General features: G+C 47.1%; 1 protein-coding gene across 1 annotated transcript; it reads right to left on the bottom strand.

The window, feature by feature from the left end:
- Nucleotides 1-17: 17 nt before the first annotated feature.
- Nucleotides 18-27,499, bottom strand: HOOK2 (hook microtubule tethering protein 2). The gene is made up of 23 exons (XM_053296772.1): nucleotides 27,362-27,499; nucleotides 23,584-23,795; nucleotides 18,179-18,264; nucleotides 17,631-17,703; nucleotides 17,042-17,092; nucleotides 16,139-16,271; nucleotides 15,592-15,659; nucleotides 15,246-15,308; nucleotides 14,913-14,993; nucleotides 12,793-12,950; nucleotides 12,547-12,687; nucleotides 10,537-10,738; nucleotides 10,070-10,180; nucleotides 8,933-9,020; nucleotides 8,143-8,212; nucleotides 7,792-7,929; nucleotides 6,640-6,727; nucleotides 3,861-3,895; nucleotides 3,518-3,600; nucleotides 3,184-3,287; nucleotides 2,881-2,988; nucleotides 2,064-2,135; nucleotides 18-1,365 (listed from the first exon to the last, which is right to left on the bottom strand). The coding sequence occupies exons 2-23, from the start codon at nucleotides 23,629-23,631 to the stop codon at nucleotides 1,192-1,194; spliced, it is 2,175 nt and encodes a 724-aa protein (XP_053152747.1). The 5' UTR covers nucleotides 23,632-23,795; nucleotides 27,362-27,499; the 3' UTR covers nucleotides 18-1,191.
- Between the last annotated feature and the right edge of the window lie 485 nt (nucleotides 27,500-27,984).

Genomic DNA, 27,984 nt, shown 5'->3' with positions numbered 1-27,984 from the left:
GGAATCAGAAGCTCAAGGAAGGATTTTGGTATCTTTTTATTTGTAGTGTGAAGATTCTATAGACATCTCCCCGTCCCCCTCTGTACGTCAGACTTCTGTTTAATAGAAAAATAAGAGGCAGTGATTCCTGCCCAGATAAACAAGATAGCTTTACAGAAAGTATAATTTACAGCATTAAAACTATATTTAAAAGTTTGGTTGTTTTTTTTTAGTAACCAACAGATTTTTTTAAAAGGATACTGCAACTTGCAGTTCTTCCCAGAATGAGAATATGATCCAAAAGGGAAAGGCATAGTAACGGAAAAAACACAGAGCAACACTTGAAAAACACCAGCCACTAAATATTGCTGTGAAAACAGTACACAGTAAAAGGTGCGCACACAGACTACAGATGGGCAGGACTACAGGTCTCTTCATTTCCAGTGTCTAAAATCAGTTTAGTGTTTATATAGTTTCAAGTGTTTCTCTCCCCCGCCACCCAGTCCCTTCTTAGAAGGGAGTCATAAGCCACGAGGTGGAAGTTGTGTCCGATGTGCCTCAGGTGCTGCAGCGGTTATACAAGGAGGGCGGGGCGTAGCACTGGCACCAGCTTTGAAGGGGTCACACTCCAACCACAGCTCTAAGATCAGAGCAGCCACCAGATCCTTACACATTCACTATACTGTGAGAGGCTGGCATCCTCACTGCTCTAGAGAGGAGTTTTGAATTGCAGCAGCTACAGGACTCCCTCTCTGGACAATATGAAAATGCGATTGTTCAAGGAGGAGCATTTTATGTGCTGGGCTCAGGTGGGAACAGAGCAATGCAGAAGATGATCTGCACAAGCCAGAATTTAAAGGGGATGGGCAAGGAGTGGAGGTGAAGGGTTCCTCCCCCATCTGTCTCCCAAGGCACTGCCTTCCAACAGTCCCCCAGTTATGGTGGGAGAAGAGTTAGGTAGTTTTGCATCTGCTAGAGCAAGTCCAACTCCTAGCTGCCCGAGACTCTCCTCCCTCCAGAAATAAGAGCACCACAGCTTGTTATAAGAGGAGTCGTCAAGTAGCAGAGAACTCACTCTAACAAAAGAAATGGAAACTGAGTTTCCATGGAGGTACCATTGCATGGGGACTAGGAGCTCAGTTTACACCTCATTTGAACACTGCACCCAAGTAAAGCATTTCCTAGGAAAACCCACAGGACAGCTTCACTAGATCAGGACAACTGAGAAGACTTGTCTGCACCCACATATCGAAGTAAGAAGGGCTGAACTCGGCTCATGTGACCCCGCCGAGCATTAGTGGCCAGTCTTTGCTGAGCTAAGAAGGACTGGACTGTTGATGAGCTGGATGAGCGCTCCTCTGTAGCTTGTTGATGCAAGGCCAGGCCCTGCAGGGGGAAAACCAAGGAGAGAGATGTAAGAGTCTTTAAACTTATCAGATTGTTGGGACTAGAGTTCTTCAATATCCCTATTTCACATAGCTTTGGCCAGGACTCCAAATTCTGCATTTAAAAAAGCCATGTTCTCGGTTGCTGAGGTCAAGGATACCCCTCATGAGCTCCAAGGCAGGGCAGTTTTGATTTGCTAGACATAGAAAAAAAAACAAGCCTACTCAAGCCTGAGGGGGATAGTCCTGCTCCAGTTCTTTCTGTCCTGTGTAGTTCCAGGCAGCCTAAAATTTCTCTCCTTAAAATTATTCTAGTTTTCTTCCGTACTTTCTGTATTTTCCCTGAATTTATCCGAATCCTTCTTTTGTTTATTTTTATGTATTTATTATATATCTATATCTATATCTATGGATGGGAAAGATTACTTTATATTCTAATACATTTATATTCCATTCTCTGCCACTTAAATAGCACAGAGTATAAAATTACAAGTGTACATTTAGCATACATCTGCTCATTGCACAGTTAACTCTGCTTTTGCTAAGCACAAAGGATGGAGAAGTTGACATAGAGTCCACACATACCCTACTCCACCCTGACCATGGTTTGTCCTGTGATGCTCCCCTTTGACTTCAAAGATCTGCCTGCCTCTCCCCTTATCAAATCCTCTGCATTTGTCACATCCTGGTCAAACTTACCATGTTATACCAGGCAGAGATGATGAGCTTTTCTTCTTGCTCCTGTTGAGATTTGGACTTCTCATAATCAGACTAAGTGAGATGAAATACAGGAGCAACAGGTCAGTACAGTTCATGTTGACTAATTCCCCAAGGATGCCATGGGGACTATGAGAGCCCCCAAGCTTATGCTGTGCCCTCTTTAGTCTAAGATCTATTTGCCATGCTAAGGTCAGTCCAATCTGAGGGAGAGGCAGGAGGTGCATCTCTTCCTTTCTGCTGTATGGACATGCACGTTTCTAGCCTATCACCAGAGTTGGAAACAGAAAGGAGAAGTAAGGCTTGCCAACAGGAAGGTCAAAATAGCAAGTCAGATCCACTGATGAGGGAAGTGGAGCATCATTTGGGAAAGGAAGAACCCTATGCAATGAGCAGGCAGAGGACCTCCGTGCAAGAATCCTTGTTAGTTTTGAGACCTGCTGTAGTCATAGGATGTATTTAATGAATGCTGCAAGGAAATAGAACAGAGTATTCCCAAAGGCAAAAGGTGAGTACCTTCTTTCTCCCTGCCACTTGTCAGTCAACAGGTGTCTGAATTGTTTTTTGTGAAAAAGAGATTCAAGGGCTGTGTGTGATCCATAACCAGGCTACACATACAGGTAACCACACCTAATGATTATCAGAACCAGGAGCCTTCTGAATTGTCAGTCATTCTAGCCACTTAAGAGACAACCTGGTGCCATGTCTCCTCCAGGGAGATCATTCCCCCACCACCATGAAAGACACAAAGTGGAAGGGGAGCAGAAGGTGGGGTGAGGAGAGAAGAAGAGAATAATACCTCCAAGTGGTTTATCTTCTTATCTTTTTCCTGCAGCTGGTTTTTCAAAGCCTGGATCTCCAGGGGAACTACATGAGGCTGCTGCTTGGGATCCAGCTTCTTGATGACCTATGGAAGAATCGAAATAAGATGTACGATAACCAGGTTTTCTGCAAGGTCAAAGGCTGTTTATCTTGCTAACAATGTCCAGAATCAGCCCTCCCAGATGGGCCACACTGGCCATGGGAGAACATGTCCAAGCTACAGAGCCAGTCTTCAAAAGTTCACCAGGACATTCTGCTACCCACAGAGGAGTTCACTTACAGTGCAAGCCTTGTCCATATAGCGCTTGTATCTCTCCTCCATGGCTCTCATGTCCTCATCCTTCTTCTTCAATGACTGCTGCAGTTCATCAATCTTCTTGGCAGCTGTTGAAAGAGGCAGGGACATCAGTGCTGCCCATACTCCCAAATTTGGGCAGATGAGTGGGGGGGAGAAATGATCTTCATGCTAAACCCTAGAAGATTCGGAATGTCTAGAAACTGCAGGCTAGAATTCCACGCAGGCACTGGACCTCCTTGCACTCAAAGTGGCCAGACTCAGCTATGTAGATAGATGCCTTGCTGTCAAAGCCAGAGACTGGCACTCAGCTACTTACTGGTGCTGTCCACTTTGGGCTCCAATTCATCGAGGCATTCCTTCTTCTTCTGAAGATCCGCATGGGCTTCATGCAATTTCTCTCTAGTTAGCAGGAAGCAAAGAAACTGGAGTTAGGCATGTAGTTGGCGTGATACTCAAGTACGAGAAAGCCAAAAGACGCAAGACCATGGCCCTACTGTGGGCATATGGCAGAATCAAAATGGTGTACATAATGTAACTAGGACCCATATATTAGGCACCCCAAGATATATTTTGCTGAATATAACAGAAGACTTCCTTGACTTTCAGGTTCATGGAACACCCCACTCCAAGCCCCAGAGTCTGTGAATGGAATCACTTACAGGTGCTCTTCCAGCTTCTTCTGCAGCAGAGAGGACTTAAGAGAAAAAGAAAACAAATAGTGTTTTGAATCTTCTGTGGTGCCAAGTTAGTTATATTATTTCTACCTCATTTAATGGATTACGGATTAGCAAGCAAACCTGCTCTGTGTTGTCTGGCCACTCGAGTGAGCAGTGCGATGCTCAGTGTATATTGCAAGCTTTGATATTCAAGAGTATGGACTCACTTGGGTCCAATTAGGGCCAGCCCACCCACTAGCCCAACTAAGCGGTTGCCTAGGGTGCCAAGCGAGGAGGGGGCGGCAATGGCCTGGGTTGCCCCATGGGTAGTGAGGCAGCGAGTGAGCACTCCCCATCCCGAGAGCCTGCCCACCCTCCTCGCTGCCCCTGCCCCCGGTGGCACATGTAATGATGTTGCTGCCCAATGAGTCATCGTTATAATGTGCCACAGCAGGTCTGTGGCAGGAGCGGTGAGGAGGGCGGGCAACAGGGCCCATCTGCTCACTCGCTCTACTCGCCATGGCAGACCGCCACTCCTGTTGCTGGCCTGTCACAGCATTTGGTAACAGTGAACCCATTGCCAAGGGCCGGCAGAACGAGTGGCAGCCCGCAGCAGCGAGGAGAGCAAGTGGGCAAGCAATGCGACGACCCCCATCTGACAGGGGACCTGAGCAGGCAGACAAAGGTGCCCGCTTTGCCAGAGGCACCACCAATCCTGGGCCAGCCCTGGGTCCAATACACAAAGCATGGCTTGGAATTCTTAACCCTACATCTACTGTGAACTGGGTATCAGGGGCACCAAAGTATGCTCCACAGAGTCAAGATTTACCAAGGGGCACTTCCTATGTGTATATAAAAGAGGTTTGTTGACACTGTCTCTTTACCAAGTTAACTATAGGCTGGTTCCAACAACATTTTGCCTGCCCACTGTCAACACATGCCATGAGAACATGAGCAATTTGTACATATGCATCCTCTCTTCCTCCTGACATGCCTTTCTGTAGTAACTTGGGCTTGCAAGTTTCAAACCTCATGAAGTCACACCCCATTCTCCTTTCTGAATAATTTAAGGTATCCATGCTCCACTCCCACCCAAGGTTAGACTCCTCATAAGCAGAAATATGCATACTCTCCCCACTAAAACCAAAACTCTGCACCAAGGAAAGCAGAGTTCTGCAATCTATACAAATTGGGTGAAGAAAGCAACTTCAGTGTGGTTCTGTATAATTCCTTCTTCAGATGGTTATGGAGACACCAAAGCAGATCTGTAGGGCATCAACTCCAATCCGTGACTACTGCAAATCTTATTCAGTTTCTCTTTGGCTATTGAGATTTCAGCAGGTATCGCCCACACAGACTTTTAAGCCTCTCTAAACAGGCTTAAAGGCTGGAAACTTGCTTTTTAAACAGTTTCACAAAATACACAACTGTTGACACCCATCTCCCTTCATGAGTGCTTGCACGTAGCCTGGCCACAGGGAATACCCAGTAGCATATTATGCAACACTTCTGAGAACTCTTCAGACTGCCTCACCGCCAGCCTGAGGTAATTAGACTTGGCAATCCTGACCTTTCAGTGATCCCAAGATGTGGGCTGTTGCTCCACTGAGAAGAGTGAAACCATGGAACATCTGTAGACCTATTTGTATAGGAAACTCACCCCTCTTCTCCCAAACACCGGTGTCATACATGCTGCCTTCCACAGCAGAAATAATGAAGTGCAACAAGTTGCATATGAGAGGCGGCGTCACTTCATCTGAGAGATGTCGGTGTACGCACAGTACTTGCATTGCACCAAATCAGAAACTGTAACACCTTTGCAACACCATCAGGATACAGTTTGCAACCAACCACCATGACTGACTCAAACCAGGAGCCACGATTCCCAACTCTACCTCAGGTTCAGCGGGGGGGTGGGGGGTGGGAGGACTGGACTATGCTTATGTCTCTCCAAATCTGGGAAATATTCAGGCCACTTCACTCTCTTAACACATGAACCTGGACTAGCCTCCCTGCCTTTTGACTGAGACACAACAGGGACAGAAGAGAAGAAATGGTGAGTTTGCAGAAGAGCAGGTCAGATGGTGCAAGCAACACAGAATGTGCAAGTACTTACAATGGCCTGGACAGGACAGGTCAGCCAGCAAGTCAGAGGGGAGAAAGAAAGGGCTGTTAGCATAGTGAAGGGAGTGGGGCAGAGTCTGGCTAGGAGATCACAAGGGAGTTTCAAAGCAAGCACAGGGATGAAACACAAGGTTCTGAATTAGGACCCCAATCCCATTACACCCTGGAGGTCCCTTGCCCAGACCAGCCCAAGAGCGCCCCTCTGTCCAGCACACTCGCTCTTCGCTGCAACTTAGCAGCTGCCAAGCCCAAGAGTGCAGCCTGGGACATGCCACTTGTCATGGACAGTCTCCAGTTGGAAGAAACTCAGCCATTCCACACTGCAGCCATCTTGACAAGTGGCACCCACAGTTTGAGACCAAGCGCTCCCAATCCTTAGAGCGCCTGGGAAATTGGGGAAGAGAAACAGGGAAACAAAGAACGCATGCAATCCTGAATAAGAACACAGGACTGATATACATCCCAGGACACAGATTCTTCTCACACTACCACTGTGCAGCCGGCAGGTGACTAAGGGGCCAATCCCTGTTTACGGACACTTTGTTAGTATTCAGGTGGAGAGCAGACAGAGCTGCCTCTGCCAGAGGAGACAGTCACGCAACCTCCTGTCAATCCATTCTGAAACAGCCTCATTGTACACATCCTCTGCTGGACTCACATCCTCTGCCTTGCTTCCTTGCTCCTGGAGCGCCCGCTGCAGCTCCTCCACTTGTGTCTTGAGGTCGGAGATCTGTTGCTGGCTTAGTCTGGGTGGAAAGAGCAGACATAATGAACAGGGAAAGGAAAGGAAGGCTGCAAGCAGGGACACCACCCCACAGGACCAGGAATACAAATGACTCCTAGCAATAGAGCACTGAGGGGGAGGAATTCAGGAGTAAACCTGTTCTCAGAATGAGCAGACACTGCCTTGGCTTTGATGTAGAGGAGAGGAACAACCCTACTGACCATCTCCCCACAGCTAGCAATTATCCATAATCCTGGCCCACAGTGCAGGGGAGGGACATGGTTCTCAGTATAGATACACAAATGCAAGATACTCCAAAGTACAAAATGAAATTTCATAAAAGAAGCCACAATTTAAGTCATGTTACACAGTATTCCCAAGGTAAAAGTATCAGTTGAAATGCCCAAGGTCGGAGCAGAGTTCACATAAGATCAGGCTCACAGTCCTCAAAGGACAGGAGAACCCTGTTATCTGTGGGAGCGCTGCTCTCCACTTTATCTGCGAATAATGAAACCATGGAGAACAAGGTATTAAAGTTAATGGGATGGGGGGAGCGTAGGTTCCCAGAGGCTGCAAAAAAGGCAAATCACAGCAAAATATAGTGCCCTGCCATGCTCCATAGGCCCTCAGCAGTGCAATGATCCCCCCCTGCAAGGCCCAAAGTTCCCTTTTTTCAAGCAAAAAATTGTGGGTGCGTGCTATTTTTAGTTAAGATGAGCCACAAAATGGCTCCTCGTCATAAAATGGTGACCCATAAATATGCAAAACATTTGCCTCCCCCAGCCTCGCCACATATGATAAAAGAGTTGTGTCATGTGTGTCCATGAAAGCAAAGATTAATTACTTCAGACACCAATGTACAAAGCCTAGAATTCTATCCTAGATTTTACAATCAGGAGCAAGTTGTGCTAGTGATTACAAGCTTCCTTCCAGTTAAGGAGCTAGAACATCCTAAACTGTGCTATATCACTTTCTTTGCACGTTCTTCCAGGGATCGGAGAAGGCAGGCTAGTTCCATAAGACAAGTTCTCACAAGCAGCAGTAAACGGGTTGTCAACCTGTAAACCTTCCAAACCCATCCAATACCTCTGCTGTGCCTCCAGCTGATTCTTAGTGCGATTAGACTCTTCCAGAAGGGCCTGCGACTCAGCATACTGCAGCCGATACGACAACTCCTGTGCGCATAGCAACTTGTTCTCATGCTGCAGCCTCACAATGGTCTCCCTAGGCATAATGAGAAGCAGTATTATCTGATGGGATGGGGGTGCGGGTGGGGGGGGGGAGAGAGAAGCTGCCTCTAGACAGCCCTGCTTCTCCTCACACCCTCAACAAAAGCATAGGAAAAAGAGCTGCAGCTAATGGAAGAAACCCAATATGCTGGACATAAAGCTCCCCAGAGGCTTCCCTACTACAGATGCCCATGGAACACAACTTTACTTGAGTTCTGCTGGCATGATTTCAGCTGCCAAGTTATCCACGGGGGAAGCAATCTCTTCTAGCATGTTATCTGCAAAGAGCAGGGAAGAGAAAGAAAATGGGAGATGTATTGATTTTACGTTTGTTTATGTGCCACCTTTTCCATTCCCTAAATGGCTCACAATAAGCATCCAACAATAATTCAGAATATAGCGTGATGTTTTAAATCATGCTATTATTCACAGGCACAGATACTTCCAGTTACTTCTGGTAAAGGGGGCAATAGGGTGGCAAGGAGGTATGCTGTCGCCCCGACAGACTTTAAGAAAACGAAGCGCCGGCGGGTGAAAAGCAGAGAGAGGGGTAAGTGCAACCCCCCCCCCCGCCAAACTGGCGGAACCACCCGCCATTCAAAACAGTTCAGAGGCCCATAAAAGGCCTCCAAACCGGTTCTGTGCACATCCCTAGTCACATGTGACAGACAAATACAGGCAACAAAGCCTTGCAGAATCACAACAGCCCACCTATCAGCATGGTATTAATTCTAATTCAAATAATCTAACAACCTTGCCCTTTCAGCCCCCTGAGGGCTAAGAAAGCTAGAAGACAAAAGTTATTAAGATCCCTAATCATGTCTATAGAAAACTATTAATAAAGGGTGGTAGTCTTCACTTTGGATGTAGGCTAGGTGATTGTTAGCTCACAGTAGCCTAGAACTGTTAATATAGGGACACACCTTCCAGCTTCCTTTTATGCAACCAATTGAAATCTCCCCCAGCAAACATACTGGAAGCGTTTTCCAGGTCCTCACCTGCTTGGTTTAGAAATTTCTGCTGCACCTGAGCACATCGTAGCTCTTCATTGGCCTCCCGGAGGACATCCCGCTCTTCAATCAGCCTCTGCAAAAAACCAGGCATTGCTACAGGAGGATTATACCTACCCATTACCACCTACTGTACTTTGTGACGGAATGGAACAGTTTCTGCCATTTTATAATTGGTTTGGTTATATTCAGCATGGTAGAGTGGTGTGAAATGGTCACCTTTCAAACATGTGCGTTATTTTGCTTAGATACTGGAGTTGAGTCAATTTTGCACCAAAATTGTAAATTGTAATTCAACATGAGGAAGATGAGAGAGAGAGAGAAAAAAAGACAACTCCTATAGAAGCTTCAGAAGTTCTCCTCCTCTGCCCTTTTTACTAGTCAAGCCTGAAGTCGGAATCAGAACCAGGCTATTTAAAGCCAGAATGGGGGGGGGGGGGGACAGAAGGAATGGGAGGGGGGAGAAAAGAGGTCACTGCTGGATAAACACAAGAAGTCAAGCTAAAAAACAGATACACGAGTTGGAAGAAACTGTTTGGTTTCTTCAACCTGACTCGAGTGGGAAAAAGGTTTCGTTGGATGCATTTCTTTATTATAAAGTTTATACCCTTACTGTGCTCTTATAGTTGTCCCACAAGAGGTCTTTAGATGGTTTTTGCACAAACCTATTCATGGATTTATTTATTTATTTATTTATTTAAAAAACAGCCTTTAGTAAAAGTTTAACTGTGCTGTTTAACAGCTCATATCCAACTGCTATCCCACATTATTCAGTACGAGTGAACTGATGGAATTATAAAAGAATTCTTAAAGGTTGAAGCGATAGAAGGCTGTTTGGTGGAGGCAGTCAGAGAGGAAGAGAAAAAGCCTCCATGTGCTGACAGTGGTAAAGCTATAAAGATGGTGGAGGAAGAAGGGGGCTAATTTGTTTGGCTGGGCTCCCCTCCCATACATGGTGTGGGTTAGCACTTAGGCTGCAGCATACTTCCTTGCCCCCAAGTGAGTCACAGAACCCAGACGCCTTGGTTCCTACTCCCGCCAACATTTCCCCATTCTTGCCACTAGTCCTTCACCTCCCAAGCCAAGGGGCGGGGTACACCATGATGAGTCCCAGTCCTTCGTTACCTCTTTTTCTTTTATCAATGCCTCAAACTTTTCCTTGAGGTTCTTGAACTCAAACTGCCATTTCTCTGCCTTCAAGGCCTCCTCTGCATGTTTGCTGTGAAGCTCTTGCACCTGGAGGGAGGGAAGAACTGGGGTTTTCTGGAGTATTTTTCTGTTGGCTCAGTCTCTCCCTTCACTCACACTTCCTGCTGTGCTATGGTCACAGATATCCCTCCCCACAGACTTAGCAGATACCCTGGGTCTATTTTTAGTACTGCTAAGCAAGGCACTTGTAGGGGACAAAATGAGACAGAACACAAGATGAGACAACAGAAACACTAGCCACCTTAGCTTATCAGACTCTGGAGGTATGGCCAGATACCACCATCACCACCTCGGCAAATGATGTTCCAATTTGTCTTTTGGGCAAGTGTTCCAAGTGCACCATTTTGAAGGCTTCCAGCTGCCCAAGGATGGTTTCCCCTCACCTGTCTTTTGTGTGTCTCCAGTTGCACACGCACAGCATTGGCCCGCCTCAGCTCCTCCTCCAGCTCACAGGTGCGCTGCATGTAGACAGTGTTGCGCTCCTCAAGCAGCCGGACCTGCCGCCGCAGGTCACCCAAGTCTTCCAGCTTCTTTTTGTAGGAATCCACCATGGCCTCCAGCCGCCCCACCCTGTCTGAAGAGTGACTGCAACAAGTGAAGAATGGAAGAAGACTTCAAGAAGGTGTAAAAACTTTCACACGAGATATTATTGAGCTCTTCTACTTTTTGTCCAGTCAAGTAACTCTTCTGGTTACAGAAAGCTTCCACTGTAATGCAAAAGAAACTGCTGCAGCAAGGTCAGAGTGTGCTAAAGACTGAAACAATGGTGGCTCAGCAACAACTCATCTTAATCCAAGTGCTGCATGTTCCATCTCACAGGCTGGGGTTTATCTGGGACTTTCAGTTGTCAATTGGACACACAGCCCATGTCTCAGAAATAATGACTGCAGAGTGGGACAGAAGAGATCAGCAATTACACTTCTTGCTTGCTTCTCTAGCAGGCATTCGTTTTACATCCAAAGTTCCAAACCAAAACTTATCAACTCCTCTATATTCCCACCAGCCATATCCATAACAGAATTAAAGGGGGGTGGCTAGGACTCCATAAAAAACAGTCTAAAAACTGCAGATAAAGAGACTCTAGTTTACACACAGTTACTTACTGGCACGTTTTTGACCAGCTGAAAACTCATTAGCATGGGAGAAAGGAGGATAGCATTGCACAGTGGTAGCAGGATATGAACATGGAAATGGTTACAGTCCAGAAGACCAATCCTATGTGATGGCTAGAAGGTCCACCTAAAGCAAGTTCTTTAGAACAAGCTGCCACGATGTTTCTGGGCTCTTCTACTGAAATCGAAGGAACTTGCTCTCTCCACCTTCACCCTGCCCCACCATCTAAAATATTACAGATTCTAGGGATTCAAGAAGAATGAATTAGATTGTACAGCAGAAGCCACATTCCATGTGCCCATGCAAATTCCTGGATTCTCGAGCTCCTTCTCAACTTCAAGCCTTGAAAGAGGAAGCTGCACATCAAGACTCCAATCCCTGTGCATGCCCCATCAGCAAACCCTCTGGAATGTATTCTCAACATTTTCCCCTTCAGTAGTAGCTTTCAAAGAATTATCCAACTGCTTTTTAAACTCAACAGTCCAGGTGCAGCATGAACCTCTGAAGGGAAACTTAGTGAATATGCATGCACATATTGGCACCTCTCTCTTTTTAAGCAGCTCGTGTGTCCAATCCATGATTTGCATACTAAGTAGGCAGGGGCCATTAAAAACAGTCCGAGGGAGGGAAAGGTTGTGAGAATGTACAATCTGAATGTCAGCCCAAGCCCAGGACCCTATTGGGAACTGTAACATCCAGTACGTCCCAGGCTCAAAGCTTCACTGGGCTGAGGCTACCTTTGATAAAAAAATCAGTCCCAGGATGTGTGATAGCAAGGTTGCTGAAGCTAAACAGGTCTAGATTTTGCCAGTGCCTGAATGGGAGACCCCCCTCCCCCCCCCCCACCGCCCGAGTACACTACCCTGAGTTCCATCACAGAAGACAGACAAGATTAAAAAATAAAATGTTAAGCTTCTTCAAATCTGCATTCAGTTATCACTGACTGTTTGGATCCTGCTGTCCTATCTTTGGCCAATGAGGAGGCAGGATGTTAAATGTATTTTTGAGATGTGAAAGAGACCATCTCTCCAAGAGCGTCTGAATGAGAGACTGAATTGCCTCCAAGACAACTCCATCTAGTTAGCCAAACCTCCAAGTTAACTCCAAGTCAGAGACCCCTACAGTCCACAACAGCAACAAGCAACACAGCACACCATTAGCCCAGCACCTACACCCACAGAGTTTGATCTGCATCAGGAGTGGGATAGTCCCATGGGCTACAACCTAAGCCACAAAGAGAAAGAGGATGCTTTGCAGCCTTGCTAACATCAGACACTCACCGTAGCACGTCCATTTCATCTTTGAGGGCTTGTGCTTCCTCTGCCAGGCTGGTCAGCTCCTCGTTGCGGTGCTGCAGCTCCTGCACCTCCCTCTCTAGGTCTTCACAGCGCACCCGGAAGTCATCTCTGCCACTCTCCAGTCTGGCCAGAAGACATCTAGTTAGCCAAACCTCCGATCCAATTCACAGGACCCCACTGCCCTTTGGCAGCTAACCAAGAGGACTTGGCCCCCGATACCTGCCCTACCGGAAGTTCTCCTCTTGCAGCTGCTCTATCTGGGTCTGAAGCAGAAGCAACTTCTTGCCAGTGAGCCCAGCAGCATCCAACTCCAGAGAGCTTTTCTGTTCCCTCAGGGACTTGTTCTCTAGCACCAAGGTATTCTTCTCCTCCACCAGGATAGAGATCTTGGGGGGGGGGGGGAGAGAGAAGAAGAAGCGGAGAAGAGAGAAGAATCAGACACTCCAGCAGGCAGGGCCACAGAGTTCTAGCACTACAGTCATGAAGATTTCTGCATCTCTCAGCTAAGCATGAGCGAGATGCTTCCAGGTAGTTGGTAAGCCCAGCCTCCTGTGCAGGTTAACCTCCTCCTAGAAGTTTACTAGAGCGCAGAGGTTGAGCTCCAGTTTTGGCCTCTCCTGAGGGGGTAGTCTTACACACACTCATCTGAGTGAAAACCCCACTCAACTAAATGAGACTTAGATATGCATAGGATTGTGCCAGGAATCCCTCTGTACAAAAAAAGAGAAGCCTTGCCTCCCACATTCTGTCTCATGATGCCCCAAATGACTGCCTGCTGCTGTTACAGCAGGGTTGCCTGCAGACTGCTGCATTTCCAGATTTAGTGACTAGGAAGCCATGCAGCTGGCAACAGAGTAGGGCAGACAGAAACATGTGTGCATGCGCAGGACAACTTTAGTTTGCCTCCTACCACAAAATTTATTGAAAAATGAGTCTCACCTTGCAACAACTGATGTAGTGTAGCCCTTGACCATCCAAGCGGGCAGGTCTAGGGCACTGGTGTGTTGTTGCAAGGTAGCACTGGCAAGCAAGACTACCTCCCTCCCTACAGAGGCCACAGTTCCTTTAATGAAAGGCCTTGGTATACTGGCCTACCTAGCCCCGCACTCTGACTGTGGCAGGGGTCCTGGGTGGCTGAAAAGATTAAATGCCACCAACTGAAGTGGCCCTAACCTCAGGCTGCATTAGAATATATCCACCTGGTGCCAGTGATTCAAGTTTCTTCCTATGCAGTGTAGAGATGATATGGGGAAGGGTGTATCCACAGTGGTATTAGTTCAGGGCCTGAAGGCTCTCCAACCCTGAGCCAGATAGGACTGTTCCCATATACTGTGCAAGCAACCCCGCCAGCACTCTCAAGCAGCTGTTAACTTGTCAGCAGGGCACATGCTCATGCAGGGAAGTTAGGTTGACCCCTCCAGGCATGGGGCTCCACTGCAGGGTGAGCGGCTTTGTTATCGTAGGCAAGAGCTTGGGAGTGGGGAGGGAGGACACTCACCTTCTTGAAGGGGGCTGCATCTACAGGGGGCACTTTAGCACCTTGGAGGAGTAAAGGGGGTTTTAAAGGGAGAGAGATCAGCCTATCCCTTCACAGACCCATTACCCCCCAGAGTCTCCATTGGCACAGTGTCCAAAGCCCTTTTAGTCATCGTGTGTGCATATAGCTCCTCTGCAAGAGAGTATTCTTCCCATGACTTGCAAAGAGAATGGGGGCACAGAGTGACCAGCCCAAGGTCACTATCCTCAGGCCGGTCCCAGGACCACCAAGCTGGTCTGGCTCTCCATCCAAAGCTCCTCAGACCAACGGCGGAAGAGAGCAGCTAAACACAGGGGAAGGAAGACAGGTCCTTGCACACCACACTGCAGCCAAGCCCAGCTGGCTCCATGCAGCCCAGCAAGCCCACACCATTCACAAAGAACTGCACCCCCCACCCGGTGCTCCCAAGGTGCCTGACTGCATGGAGCAGTGGGGAAGAACGTGGGCCCTTGCTTTGCCTTCCCCAAGACAGGACAAGAGTACCTCAGTACTCTGCTCAGGGCTGCTCTGGATATTCAGTACACATAGAGTTGTGCAGCACGAGGGAAATGGGAACTAAGATGACCCGCCTGGATATGGCATGTCAGGCAGAACGAGACACTTGAGACACTTTCCCCAATCAAGCCCAGAACATCCTTGCCAAGGAAGAAGAGGCCAGCAGACGCTCCAAGCTGCACAGTTTCCCCCTCTGATGGAGATCTGCTGAGCTCGCAGTTGCCATCACCCAATGTGCCTTCCAAGGTCAGAGCAAGCAAAGCTAGCCTCCACCTACAAAGGCCACGCCACACCCCCACTCCCAAGATGCACCCACCTGCTGCTCCAACTCATGGCAGCGCTGGCGCATGTCATCCGTCTCCTCAAGGTCATCACTGAGGAAGTAGTACTTTCGGGACTGTGAGCCGGAACAAGGCAGGGAAAAGGGTGGGACGTGTAGAGAGTTTGTGGACAGTATTATCACAAATATTGGTCAATGCAAGCAACACCCAAGTCCAGCACAAGTTTAGATGTTCCTTCTTCTCTCACCCCACAAGAAAAAGGTTCCTATGGTACAACTGTCTTACGCCCCCTACAGTGGCCTACGTCCACTGTATTTACACCATAAGAGCATATCCCATCAACCCTCAATATACATCACCACAGGTACCTGGCTATCAAAGTTCCCATAGGTCTCCGAGCTCAGCGTGTCTGATGAATCTTTGGTCAACAGCTGCAGAAGAGAAAAAGTGTAGTATTTGGTTACATACAAATGGTGATTCACATAACTGTCTAAACACTGTATTCTGGGAAGCAGGTACAGGTTAACACCTTACAGAACTTTCATCGAGAAAGGCCAAGGCTGCCACTGAATGAGCAAGACTAGGAGGCACTATTAATTCCAACCAACACAGCAGAAGCCAGCAACTTTGAGGAAGAATGAGGGCCACCCTTCTAACTAGGGATTCCACAGTGTAACCGCTTCAAGCCAGGCTGTACCCTGCAGCCACACTCACCTCCTGTATTGCTGTCATAACAACATGTTGCACTGACTCCTCTAGGGTCATGATCTGCTGGATGTGGTCTGCAAATAGAAGAGGGTGGGCACTTAAAATATTATCTGACTAATTTCCCTCCCTGCCCCTCAATTATTCTTTTACAGGCGTTGGGGAGCATAGCCTTCCAGAGGGGGCTAGAGGTCAAATGAAGGTGTCTTGTGGGTAGGGCAAATGTTGGATGTTAGCACACCCAAGGAACCCTTCTGCATGAAAACGGCTTTAAGTAGTTCTCCTACTGGGTAATGGGGTGAAGGTGAGGGAGAAGATACGAAGCTCCAGCATAAGGAGACCCTGTAGCCATATGAATGAAATTAGTCACCCAACTTTAAGAGGAATAAGTGAAGTGCATCTCTAAATTCCTACCAGCAGGAAAACAATCCCCATAGCACCACAAATGGGACAGGGACACATACACGTGTACTGGGTTCTAAACTATCTAATGCAGACCCATGTCTGACATAGCCCCACTGTTACATCCTGACTGTACTAATGTGTGTGCACATACCTTGTTTCTTCTCACAGCTGATAGCGCAACCTAGCACCAGCTGCAGTAGCTTGCCCAGCTCAGCTGTGTCAGACAGCTCTCCCACCAGGGCCACATCAGGCAGCAGCTGCTCTGGGACATGGTGGCCCAGGACCTGCAGAGGAGACAGCGGTTAACACTCCAGGGTTCCTGCCACTACCACTACTGGCTACACCAAGTTTAAGGCACCTGCTGGTGGCAGGCGCCATGCCAGGTGGAAGAGGGGGCAAGGGCTGGAAGGTTGCTCTTAAGTATGTACAACTTTAAGCCTGACGACAACTACTTGCCTAGCAGACTGGTGAGTTGAAATGGTCCCCAGAAGATTTCAAGAACTGTGGTGGGCTTGTTGGCAATGCTGCCTTTGCCAATGAGCATCTACCAATTATTACAGTCCTATCCTGCGCATCCTCCAAAAAGATCAGAGCAAGGTACGCAGCTCTTTACTCTCTACCATTTTATCTTCACAACCACCCTGTGAGAAAGTACAGCTAGCCCAAGGTCACCAAGAAAGTATTATGGCCGAGCAGGGTTTTGAACACAGGTCTCCCAAGTCCAGCACTCTAGCCACTACATCACACTAGCTCTTGACACAATCTAAACGTTTTATACAGAGAGCAGTGGGAAACACACCCAGAAGATGAACAACATGCTCTGCTTATTTGCAGCAAAGTTATTTTAGTCAAGCTATGGGCAGGAAGCAAGGAATTCTGGAGTGAACACTGGCTTCAGTATGGTAAGGTTATGCCACTTCTGACTCGGCATCCCACTACTCCTCTATGGCCTAATTGGAGACCTTTAATTTTCATACAAGGCTCGTGCCTTTCCCAGCCATGCAGGATTCCCTTCCTTCCATGCCAGCAAACCCAGCCCAAGAGAGATACTCACATCCTGGGAATATTCAACAACGCTCTGCAGGACCTTCTTCAGGTTGCTCACCTGGGGGCCAGATGGAAGAAAAGGACCTAAATATATGTACAGCTTTGTCTAAGTATGGGAGACCTGCTTGCCACTAGTCCTGGTTTCTCAAAGGTCAACTATGACCCACTTAGAAGAAGTCATGCAGCCACTAGAAGTTTAGCTTTTCCTATGCTGGGATGGGAAGGAAAAAGCCAGGCATGCCATTATCTTAGCGGGATGCAAAGGTGCCTCTGCAGGAGAAAACAGACTCCTGATGCTCCAGCAGAACATGAGGGTGATGCAGGTCAAGTCTCCTGTTTTTGGAGAAGCTGCACCACAGGCCTTTCTGCTAAATTCCACCCTACTTTCAAGCCACAGAGCTGGCTGAGTCAAGGTGAACACAGGCCAGCCAGTCAGCACACACAACCTTTTAAGGGATATCCTGAAAAATTTCACAACAGTGAAAATTGCACAATCTTGCGTTCAAGATAGAGAAGCCAGAGTCTCATGACAATATCTGGGATTTCGATGCAACTTGGTCTTTGAGAAGTCAAACCAACCCATCCCAACTTCATACCTTCAGTCTCCAGTTATCACCAGTGTCATCTTTAATCCGCAGGAGCCATGTTTCGTTGAACCAAGAGGGATCTCTGGAAAGAAAAACTATATGCTATAGCCCCAAGCAGGCAGAAGGAAATGAACTTATGCAACAGAACACAATTCCTCAGTACCTTCAAGATCTCCCATAGAAGGTGGCAGTTTAGACAACAGCTATCCAGCAGTGTCATGCTCTGACTGACCTGCACCTCACAAACGAAGACTTAATTCATATGATCCCACAAGACAAAGAACTACTAAGTGTTCTCCCAATACTAAGCTATTGTCTTCAACCTGCTCTACCCTAACACCCAGTTGTCCGGATATGAAATGCTCCCTAGGGAACTATATTCTCATTCTGTCAGCACCATGCTTAGATTACGTAAATTTGCTGACTTGGAGATGAGGGAAGAAATTGAGATCTTGGGGCAGACAGGGATCTTCTGCCACAGTCCCACAATTAGCCTCAATAAAGCCCAATAAGATACTTCTACCCTGGGCTGAAGTCACAACTCTCATGACACTCACATCCTGTGCAGCACCTGGGCAATGGTAACCCCACTGGCCAAATCCTGCTCCTTGGTACATGGAGATGGAACGTGGAATGTCTGCAGCTGGAAGAAGCAAATCAAACAGGTAAGTGACTCATTGTACCCACAGAAAGAAAAGAGGAAACCTGTTATGAAATGAAACCAGGCATAAGACATTCCACCAGAGGGGCACAACTTGAGCCTAGCTCTTTGTTCCTATCAGAACTGTTGGTGGTCGTGTCAACCCCTCACATCTGATGGAGGAATACACATAAGCATGCAGACTTGACTTACACAGAACATTATCTCTGCCTGACAAAGGCAGCAATCTTTTGCAGAGTTGTGTTTAAATTCATTTCAACTTCTAAGGACTACTTGGCTTGAAAAATGGTAACAACCTCAAAAGAGTATGTGGATAGATAGATCTGCAGCAAAACAACAGAGCACTCCCCACCCCCACCCACCCCACACACAATGAACTCAAGAGGAGTACTCCCACGGGCCTGCATTGCACTCACAACACAGTGAGTCACGAAGCAGAGGCAGCCCAGCTGTCATGCTCACACCATCAGGGCATATTTGGTGATAAAGGCACAGAAGTAAGCACCTCCTACCAAATGAAGAAGATGGCCTAACAGGAACTACAAGGTTTGCACCTGGGGTTAAGGGTTTGGACTGAGAAGGAATACCAAATATGGAGCTTGAAAACTGGAATTTGCACAATCTTGTCCAATCTGCAGAGTTTGGGATTTGCTACTACATGCAGTGAATTCTGCAGATTATTTATGAGGAAAGAATCCCACTCGCTTGGATTGTTGGAAGCTTCTTATTACATTCATTAGGTGACTTCCTACTTCTTATGGTTTGCAATACAAGTAGGTGCCAATCCCTTTAACAGGATTGATTCTCCATCGTGCTGAATTATGCAGACTTTCAAGTTAAACAAAACTTTTAATAATGTATACATCACATCTGTAATAGCTCTCTTACATGCTAGATTCAACATGGCAATGTCTAGACGTATATATTTTAGGGGAAAGTATTGCCAGTTCCCTTTACATTTTCTCCAACTGTTGATGTTTCTGGTATACTGCCATGGCTCCCTCTCTATGCTGGAGAATTTTTGGCAAGGCTCTGCCTCCCATAAACCCAAATCACAGGCCTATGACAGACCATGCCTATGATAGACTCATCTTGCCTCTGAGCGTCTGGGGGCAGACTTATAAGGTCTTGCCAGATGAAAGCATCCCAAAGTGAGCTGTTGGAGCCCAAGCTAATCTGGCTAATAGTGGCACAGCACATGGGCAGCCACCTTCCTTTCAGAACTAGCTGGGGCTGTCCCTAGGCATCATCTCCAGCGCTCCTCACACAAGACTGACAAGCGACCAGCCTCACTGTAGGAATTAACTTGGTGACCATGGTTCCACTGCGAATCTCACAGAAGTACCGTTCACCTACCTTGCATTTCAGAAGTATCTTTATACTTATTTCTCTTAGCTGTGCCATTCCATCGGAAATCACATGTGTGGCAGAACTCTTGCGTGGGCAGCAGAGGCGGTGGGCCAGCCTGGCCCTGGCTCAGCCGGAGGAGGCGATGGGCTGGCCTGGCCTTGGTCTGGCCAGAGGCGGCGGCGGGCTGGCCCGGCCCAGCCGTTGGGAGGAGGGCCGGCCCGGCTCAGGCCCAGCCGCTGGAGGAGGTGGCAGGTCAGCTTTCTGGCCAGCCCGCAAGCCAGAAAGCGTGTGTGTGTGGGGGGGAAGCAGGCCGGCCCAACGGCCCACCAGAAAGCGTGGGGAGGGGGTAAGAAGTGGGTGGCAGTGGGGAGCGGCCTGCCAGAAAGCTGGGCATGCCAGCGTGGTGTTGGTGGTGAATAGCAGTGGTGGCTGGGCCGGCCAGAGGTGCAGATGCTCTGCACCCGGCCCAGCTAATTTCCTATAAACCCTCAGGCCACATAGAGGAGACATCTCTTCTGGTTACCAGAGAGCTTCCAACAGCATCCATCCATAGGGATGAGAACAAGCTGAGAACAAACTTGAGCTACTCATTTCAGTTAGGATTCCTTGGTTCATTATGAGAGCAGCTTTAATATTTGCTTGGAAGAGACAGGTTTAACAGGTACAGCTTCTTCTCTGTTATTGCTGAACTGGGGGGGTGGGGGTGGGAGATGCTCTTACTGAAATCCTGCCTTCTACACAGTTGTCTCATACTGAATCTAGCAACAATAACTCCCATATCTTCTGCTCTGGATTAAGCATAGGAACAGTTGTTATCTTTGGCAAACAACGCATGATGGGCCAGGAGGATGGAGCGTATTACTGGTAAAACAACACAGTTCTTTCATCATAGCTAAAAGGAACAAAGAGCAATCTGTCCAGAAAGCTCACTCTGATGGCAATCATTCCTAAAAGATAGACACAGCATATGTACTGGACTAATCTTTCAGCTCAATTCTTACACTTTTTTCTTGGGGGGGCGGGGAGACAAGTAGGTACACTAGAATACAAAAAATCAAAAACTATGTTCTACCCGGGTTTGGGAGCTGTGTGTGCTCCCAGTGCTTGGTTGTGTGGAAGCCAGGAGGAAAACATGGATAGCTTTCCCCTCTACCTTGCTTTCACACAATCACTTCTACACAGGTTTTCCTCTTATCTTGCTTCCACACAACTGAAAATTGGGAGCATACACAGCTCCTAAACCCAGGTAGAACACAGTTTTTGATTGTGTGAATGACCTCAATGCGTAACAAGAGAGAAGCATTCCAAGCTTCTTGGGGCAGAGATTGGTCCTCTTATACTCTATAGAGTACCCCCCCCGACAGACAGACAGACACACACCACTACATAAACAACAGACTAACTCAAATAGTACTTTCAATTAGTTCGGAGTGTGTAAGAAAAATAATTCTACGAACAAGTAATTTTGCTTCAACAAGGTGTTCTGTTTTCTGATCTGGTGTATTGAGCAAACTAGCAAAATCAATTTATTCCTTACTATCAGGAAGACAGAGAACCTTCTGCACTATGACACCTGTTGCACAAGAGCACACATGTTTGTCAGAGTGAATACCTTTGACTCATTTAATCAAAAGATTTGATTAAGTTAGTGTACCAAAGTAAACTTTTAACAAGGCTCCTACACAGTCCTAATATATGGGTCAAATTCAAATGAGCAATTTAATTTACTTTTTAGGTAAGGAGATCCGTAGAAACTTGTAACCAAAGTGATCTCTTGGTACAAGGCACAAGAATAAGTGTTCATTTTGTTCTTAACACTGAACAGAGATAGATTCAACAAACAGATAAAACCCAACACCCAAACCTTAGGAAATGTACATATTTCAGGACCTGTGTTGGTAGGTGCAGCATGGTAAGAGGAGGGAAAGTTTATCTTCAAATCAGGGGCAGAGCTTCAATAAGAGCAGACAGGTCTGAGGCTTTCCAGAACCACCTAGCCCCAAGAAGGGCCATTTCACTCGCCTTGCCGACCCTGCTGCCCACCCCCAGCATTCTGCACAGCGCTCCTGACGCCCACTGCCACTTCCCAAACCCAGCCATTCACCTGGCTGGAGCACAGGCAGGGGACAGCACTGGCTGAAATGCAGGTATGCCCATCCCACACCATCACTGGGTGGGGGAGTGAGCAAAGGGGCAGCAGGGTGTTTTAGAGTTTGCACCCAGGCCACCTTCAACCTCTCTCTGCCACCGCTTCAAATGAAGCTAGCACTTCAGATATTGCTGTTAAAAAGATACAAGTTTTGAGAGTTAAATAGGTGAAGTAGTTCACAACCTGCTGTTTTAATGGGGGCCAGAGTAAAAAACGTTTGAAAGTAGAATACACAACAGATTGGTAATATTCCTATCTTCAGACATATGTCAAAATATTCAAAACAATATTAATATACAAGTATCTTCCTTTTAATGGTCACTGTTGCTGAAATCTACAACACTAAATCCAAAGCACTGAACAATAAACACACAATATATTGCATTATTTCCCAGGACTGGAATAAAATAGTCCCAGTTTGGTACTGGGCTCTAGCCTAGTAATTGAGAAACATTTCTAAACATCGTATCTTGCCCACTGAGATGTTTAACTTCACAGCTTAGGCTAGTTTTAGCTATAAATTTAGAATTAATATTTCAAAATCTCCAGGGGTTTGGGTTTTTTAAAAATACAGTCTAATTCTTCTGATTAACTTCTACTTCATTTAACCCCTGCTAAGAGAGCAAAGAGACTGACTCCTAAGAGAAGGCAGATTGAGAACTCACTGAAGGACATTATTAGTTAGGAAACGTATATACTACTTTCCCACAAATGCTCAAAATAGTATACAGAGAAAAGAAACAATGCTTCCTTAAAAACTAAGATCAAGGTACAACTAAAAACAGAACATAGCAGAAACATAGGGAACATCAACAAACGCCTGTCTAAATGAGATTTTTTGCCAGCCAGCAGAACACCACGATGGAGGGAGCAATGTGAGCTTCCAGGGGCAGAGTGCTCCAGGTAGGAAGAACACAAGCAGGTGTCCTTCAACCTGCCATCAATATTAGTCCTGGGCTCACGCAGCAGGTGGGATAAGATTATCTGAGAGGGAACAGAGTTCACTCCAGTGTATATACAAAAGAAAGAGAACACTTAAGACAGGAGGAGGGGACCAAAGAGAGAGCTAGGGAAAACTGCAAGTGCTGGTAAATGCAGAGTCACGATGTGCCAGAAGCAGTTAACAAAAATAGCTCGAGGCTTTAATACAAACTTGTAGCATGGGGGCGGTGGAAAGAGGGCCCATAAGAGACTTCGGGGGTGGGACTGCGGAGTTCAGGTAGAGGGTTACCGTCGGCAGCAGGGCGACAGCGAGGCCTCCAGGCTCTCTGGCAGGGAGTTGCTGCGACTGACGCTCTTGTGCCAATTGGTTATGCCTCCACACATACTTTAAAGCAGCATTTCTGCTGCGCAGGTGGTTACAGAAAGGTGTTCTTGGGGGTGGGATTCCTCCCCACACACCAACACGCACTTTCAGCAAACGCTCACGAGCGGAGGAGCCACGATGACCGCGGAGCATGTTCGTGAGGATGCAGGGACGAGGGCGGCCGCTCCCCCCGGCCAAAACTAATCCAGAATAAGGAGGGCGCGTGCAGGCTGGTGTACGTGTGTGCTGGAGGAGCGAGCCAGCGACTCATCCCAAGGGACCTCCTGATGGTGGGACCAGCCCTGTGGCCGGGCTTGGAACCCGGGCAGGCGGACGCTCCAGCGGGGAGGGCGGCTCCCCACCAAGGCTTACGATGATCGGGGGCGCCGGGGGTGGGGGGAGATGACACACAGGGCAGCTCCTTGAGGCCTAGGAAGGGCAGGGAGGCCTCTGTGGGCGCCAGGCCACCGGCTCCCGCGCCCCGTCTTCGCCTTACCCAAGTGAGAAGCGCCCTGCATCGCTCGGCCGGCCTCGTCTCGCTCATGGCTCCACGGCGGCGATGGACGGTCCTCCCTGCGCCACGCCCCCTCCGGATCGAAAGCGGCCCGCCTTGCGCACTCTCCGTGACGTCATCGCTCGCGCTTCGCCATTTGCAACCAGGGCGGAAGAGAGGCACGCGGCCTCGTGCCACGCACCGCAGGAGACGGTCTAGGAGGAAACGGGAGAAAGGCAAGATACTTTTGACTGTGTATACCGTGGAGGTGTAGTTCGTTCCTTAAAAGCGTGTCACTCGGGCTCAAGCCAACGTGGATAGTACATGCCTTGCTCCTTCAGGGTGTGGTGGGGACCGGGCGTGGATTACTCAGCGCAAATACATTCTGCACATGCCCAGAAACACGTCTCTCATTTGTCTTCCCCACAGATTCCAGGACTCGGCTGTGCCACGGCTTTGCCCTGGCACAAATGTCCATGTGGAGTGGCTGTGAAGACCGCTCCTCTAACCTCCACAATTGCAGTGATAAATACTGTTTGCACCATTATATCTGAAAGATACTTGTTCCGTTAGGAACAGTCATCTGAAGCGAAAACATGTAAAGTATCTTCAAAAGAGGCGCTGTGTGGGAGCAAATGTTGACACCCCAATGGTGCAGAAACATGAGCCTCCACCAGGGGACGGCAGTGTGCCTTGTTGATTTGGGTTTACTCCAGGAGGAGAAAACGTTAACCTTTTATGAGGGCGATGCCGGCTACCCAAGCTTGTACGTATGCATGCCTCTTGGGTTCGAAGGAATCACTTCCACGCTAAAGCCCAGGTGGAAAGCCTTTATTTGATATGGACAAGAGACCGAAGAACATTGCCTAATCCACCCCCCACCTCCCAATTAAGTAGTTAAGGCTATTATATCCTAGAGAGAAAAGAATCCAAATAGTCACAAATCACATATTAACTGTCACCACCTCACTTTGCTTCTCAGCTGTGAGGGAGGCACAAAGGATCTCAATTCTGCTGAGCAGCATTCCTCTGTGGTTAAAAAAAAAACCTGGTTTCTTCTGATGGGTAGTTTGTTTTTAAAGTTTTCCTTCAGTCCCATATTACAGTCCCTTGCTATTCAAGCTCTTTTGCTTATCCGCTCAGTCCCAGATCACAGAAGTACTGTACTGGGAGTGTAGGGTTGACACTTACTCATGAGTAAGACCCACTGAACTTCATGGGACTAATTCCTGAGTAATCATGCAGGGGATGGCATACTTGGAGGTACTAGATAACAAATAACCAGAAGAGGATGTGTCCAGACTTGCCAGGCTTTAATCCTGACATTTTAGGTCAGTACTGGTGGTGCAGTGGTAAAACTGCCACCCTGTAACCAGAAGGTTACAAGTTCGATCCTGACCAGGGGCTCAAGGTTGACTCAGCCTTCCATCCTTCCAAGGTTGGTAAAATGAGTACCCAGAATGTTGGGGGCAATATGCTAAAATCATTGTAAACCGCTTAGAGAGCTCTGGCTATAGAGCGGTATATAAATGTAAGTGCTATTGCTATTGCTACTGTGTGCTTTCCTTTCTGTATTTTTGTTCCTATACCAAAAGAGCCTATGAGCCTGAAGGTGTGCTACCTTTATTTGTATATGACCTTTCCCTCCCCTCAAGTGCTCAGAATGGTATCTTAGCCTCAAAACATCCCTGTGAGGTAGGATCAGCTGAGAGGTAGCTGATCGTTGCCAAAGGCCACACAATGAATTTAATAGCTAAACTGAGATTTGGCTGATCCTTGCCAAAGGCCACACAATGAATTTAATAGCTAAACTGAGATTAGGACCTGTCTTTCTCCCATTCAGTGCTCTGTCTATTATGCCACACTGGCTGCTGATCAGCATTTGGCAAATATATGCCTCAACAGGAGAGCCTTGTGTTTTATTCTCTCACATTGCACTCCCCCCCCCCCCCCCCGCAACCGCCCATGCAACCACTGAGCTGGAAAACAAACTCCATGTGGGAAAGTTCCCAGCCGGGTTATTTTGGCTGCCTTGGGTGGAAACGTGTTATCGGCCTCTGTGACTCAGGAGCAACTCAGACACTGTCTGCTCCTAGTTTCCCTTCCTGGGACAGTCTAGTATTAACCCTTCTAGTGCTAGCAGAAGATCAGTTCTTCATCAGGTTGACTCCTGGGCTGTAGCAAAGGCATATGGATTGTTTTTGACTGCCTTACACTTCCACTCTGTGATGACCTTCAATCCCTCCCTCTCTCCTGGCTTGTCTGACCCCTATCTCTTGAGATTCAATGTAGCATACCAGGTAGTTGATTTTTTAAAATGTGTTAATTCCTTTCACATTGACCCAAGACAATGTACATAGTAAAAGCAGTTAATATTCAAAGTACAGAAATGGAACTACTTAAGAGCAGATGATCCCAAACACTAATCCAGTCAAAGGTTTTTAAATTTTGCTTGAGCTTTATAACACGCAACTCTCAATACCTTCAAAGTTAAGCAGATAAAGAGCAAGGTCTTTGAAAAACTGAAGAGGGTCAGGAGGGAACAAACCTCTCTGGGAAGGGCATTCCAGAGCCTAGGGGCAGTCACCAAGAAGGCCTTGTCCATCATGTGCAGCTAACAGGCTTCAGCTGGTGGAGGCTCATATTGCAGCTGATCTCATATGGTGGGCAGATTCTGCTAAGATCAGATGGACCTTTCCAGGGCCTGAACTGAACTGCTCAGGGCTTAAAAAATTAAGACCAGCACCTTGAATTGGAACCACAAACAAACCAGAAGCTAACAATTCCTTCAAAACTGGAATGTTATCACAGCTGACCCCTGAAAACACTGGGGCCACAGCATTTTGCACTGGCTGAAGCTTCCAAATACTCTTCAAGGGCAGCCCCATGTGCAGTATATTACAGTAATCCAAATGTGACATGACCAGGGCCTGGATAATGGATGTAACAAAGTGAACCTGAGACACCGGCTTCACATCCTACCTTAGCCATTAGGCAAGCCACTCTTCTCTCAACCTCCTGTCTGCAACATTGGCATCATTCATTATTAGAATGCCAGCTCTGTGTGTGTGTGTGTGTGTGTGTGTGTGTGTGTGTGTGTGTGGTGCTTTGAACACTTGGGGAAAATGTTCATCTGTTAAAAGATGCTGCTCACTGAAGCTCCTTAATCCCATTGTGCTTCCATCAGTTCTGATAGCCTTCTGCCCCAGATACTAGCCATGTCTTCCCAATAAGGTTGCCAGTTGGCTAGCTTCTGTTTTTGTGCCAGTCCATATTTGTGTATTTCTTAGGAAGGAAACAGGAACAGTGCAATACAGTTTGTTAAAGAGTAGACAGACACATTTCAAGTAAAACTCTTCAAGTGACTGAAATATATTGTTTGTATGTTTTACATATATGTAAGATATCATCAAGAATTATAAAACCTATTCAAGAGGTAAAGACAAGCCATATGAATTTATATTAAAAGAGGGACAAAAGTATAGCAAAGATATTAAACTAACTGAACCAAGATTATGATAAATAATTTGCAAAAACAAAACTAGCAAATTCAGACAAAGATTTAAACTAAACCACAGATAATAGTGACTCACATACAAACTCACAGGTTTAAATAATAAAGATCCTCAAACTGACTAAACCAAGATAAGACCCCATACATGGGGTGACTTACAGCCATTGACTAGCCCACAGATTACAAACACCTGGACTCAAATAGATTTGATATAGAAAAACTAAAATACAGAAACAAGAAAAAAGTAAAAAATAAGAAGTAACTCACAGTGGTTTCCAGGATACAATACCTGACTTTTAAAGAACTTAGCTATTCAGTAGAGATGAAGTCCTCATATTATATAAGGTGAGGAGACCACAGGTGCAAGGACTAATTAGTTTAACATCAAACCATGAGTGAAACCCAGTGAAACTAACTTAACCCTTACAATGCAGGTTTTCTTAGGGCCATTTTTAAAAAAATGATGTCATTTCTACCTCTGATCCTTTTCCTTGCCTAACCTCTCAGTACTACTTCTGACTGGTTAGGCCAGTCTTGGCACCCTTTATTGCTTTGTGTTCTTTATTTGTTTATTTATTTGATTTCTATACTGCCCATCCAAAATTGGCTCAGGGCGGTTTACACAGCGAAATAACAAACAAATAAGATGGACCCCTGTCCCCAAAGGGCTCACAATCTAAAAAGAAACGCAGGGGTGTAGCTATAATTGAGCAAGAGGGTTCAAAGAACACGGGCCCCCAGCTCCTGAGGGCCCTCCAGATCCATCCCTCCCTATTTTCTTCATTATCTCTCTCACTCTGGGGGGCCGCCAGAGAGAGGGATGAACACGGGCCCCTTCTCCCCTAGCTACGCCCCTGAAGAAATGTAAGACAGACACCAGCAACAGTCAC

Source organism: Hemicordylus capensis, chromosome 2 (genome assembly GCF_027244095.1).
Source record: "Hemicordylus capensis ecotype Gifberg chromosome 2, rHemCap1.1.pri, whole genome shotgun sequence".
Lineage (NCBI taxonomy): Eukaryota > Metazoa > Chordata > Lepidosauria > Squamata > Cordylidae > Hemicordylus > Hemicordylus capensis.
Note: the sequence above shows the minus strand (reverse complement) of the source record. Positions and strands in the feature narration are given on the sequence as shown.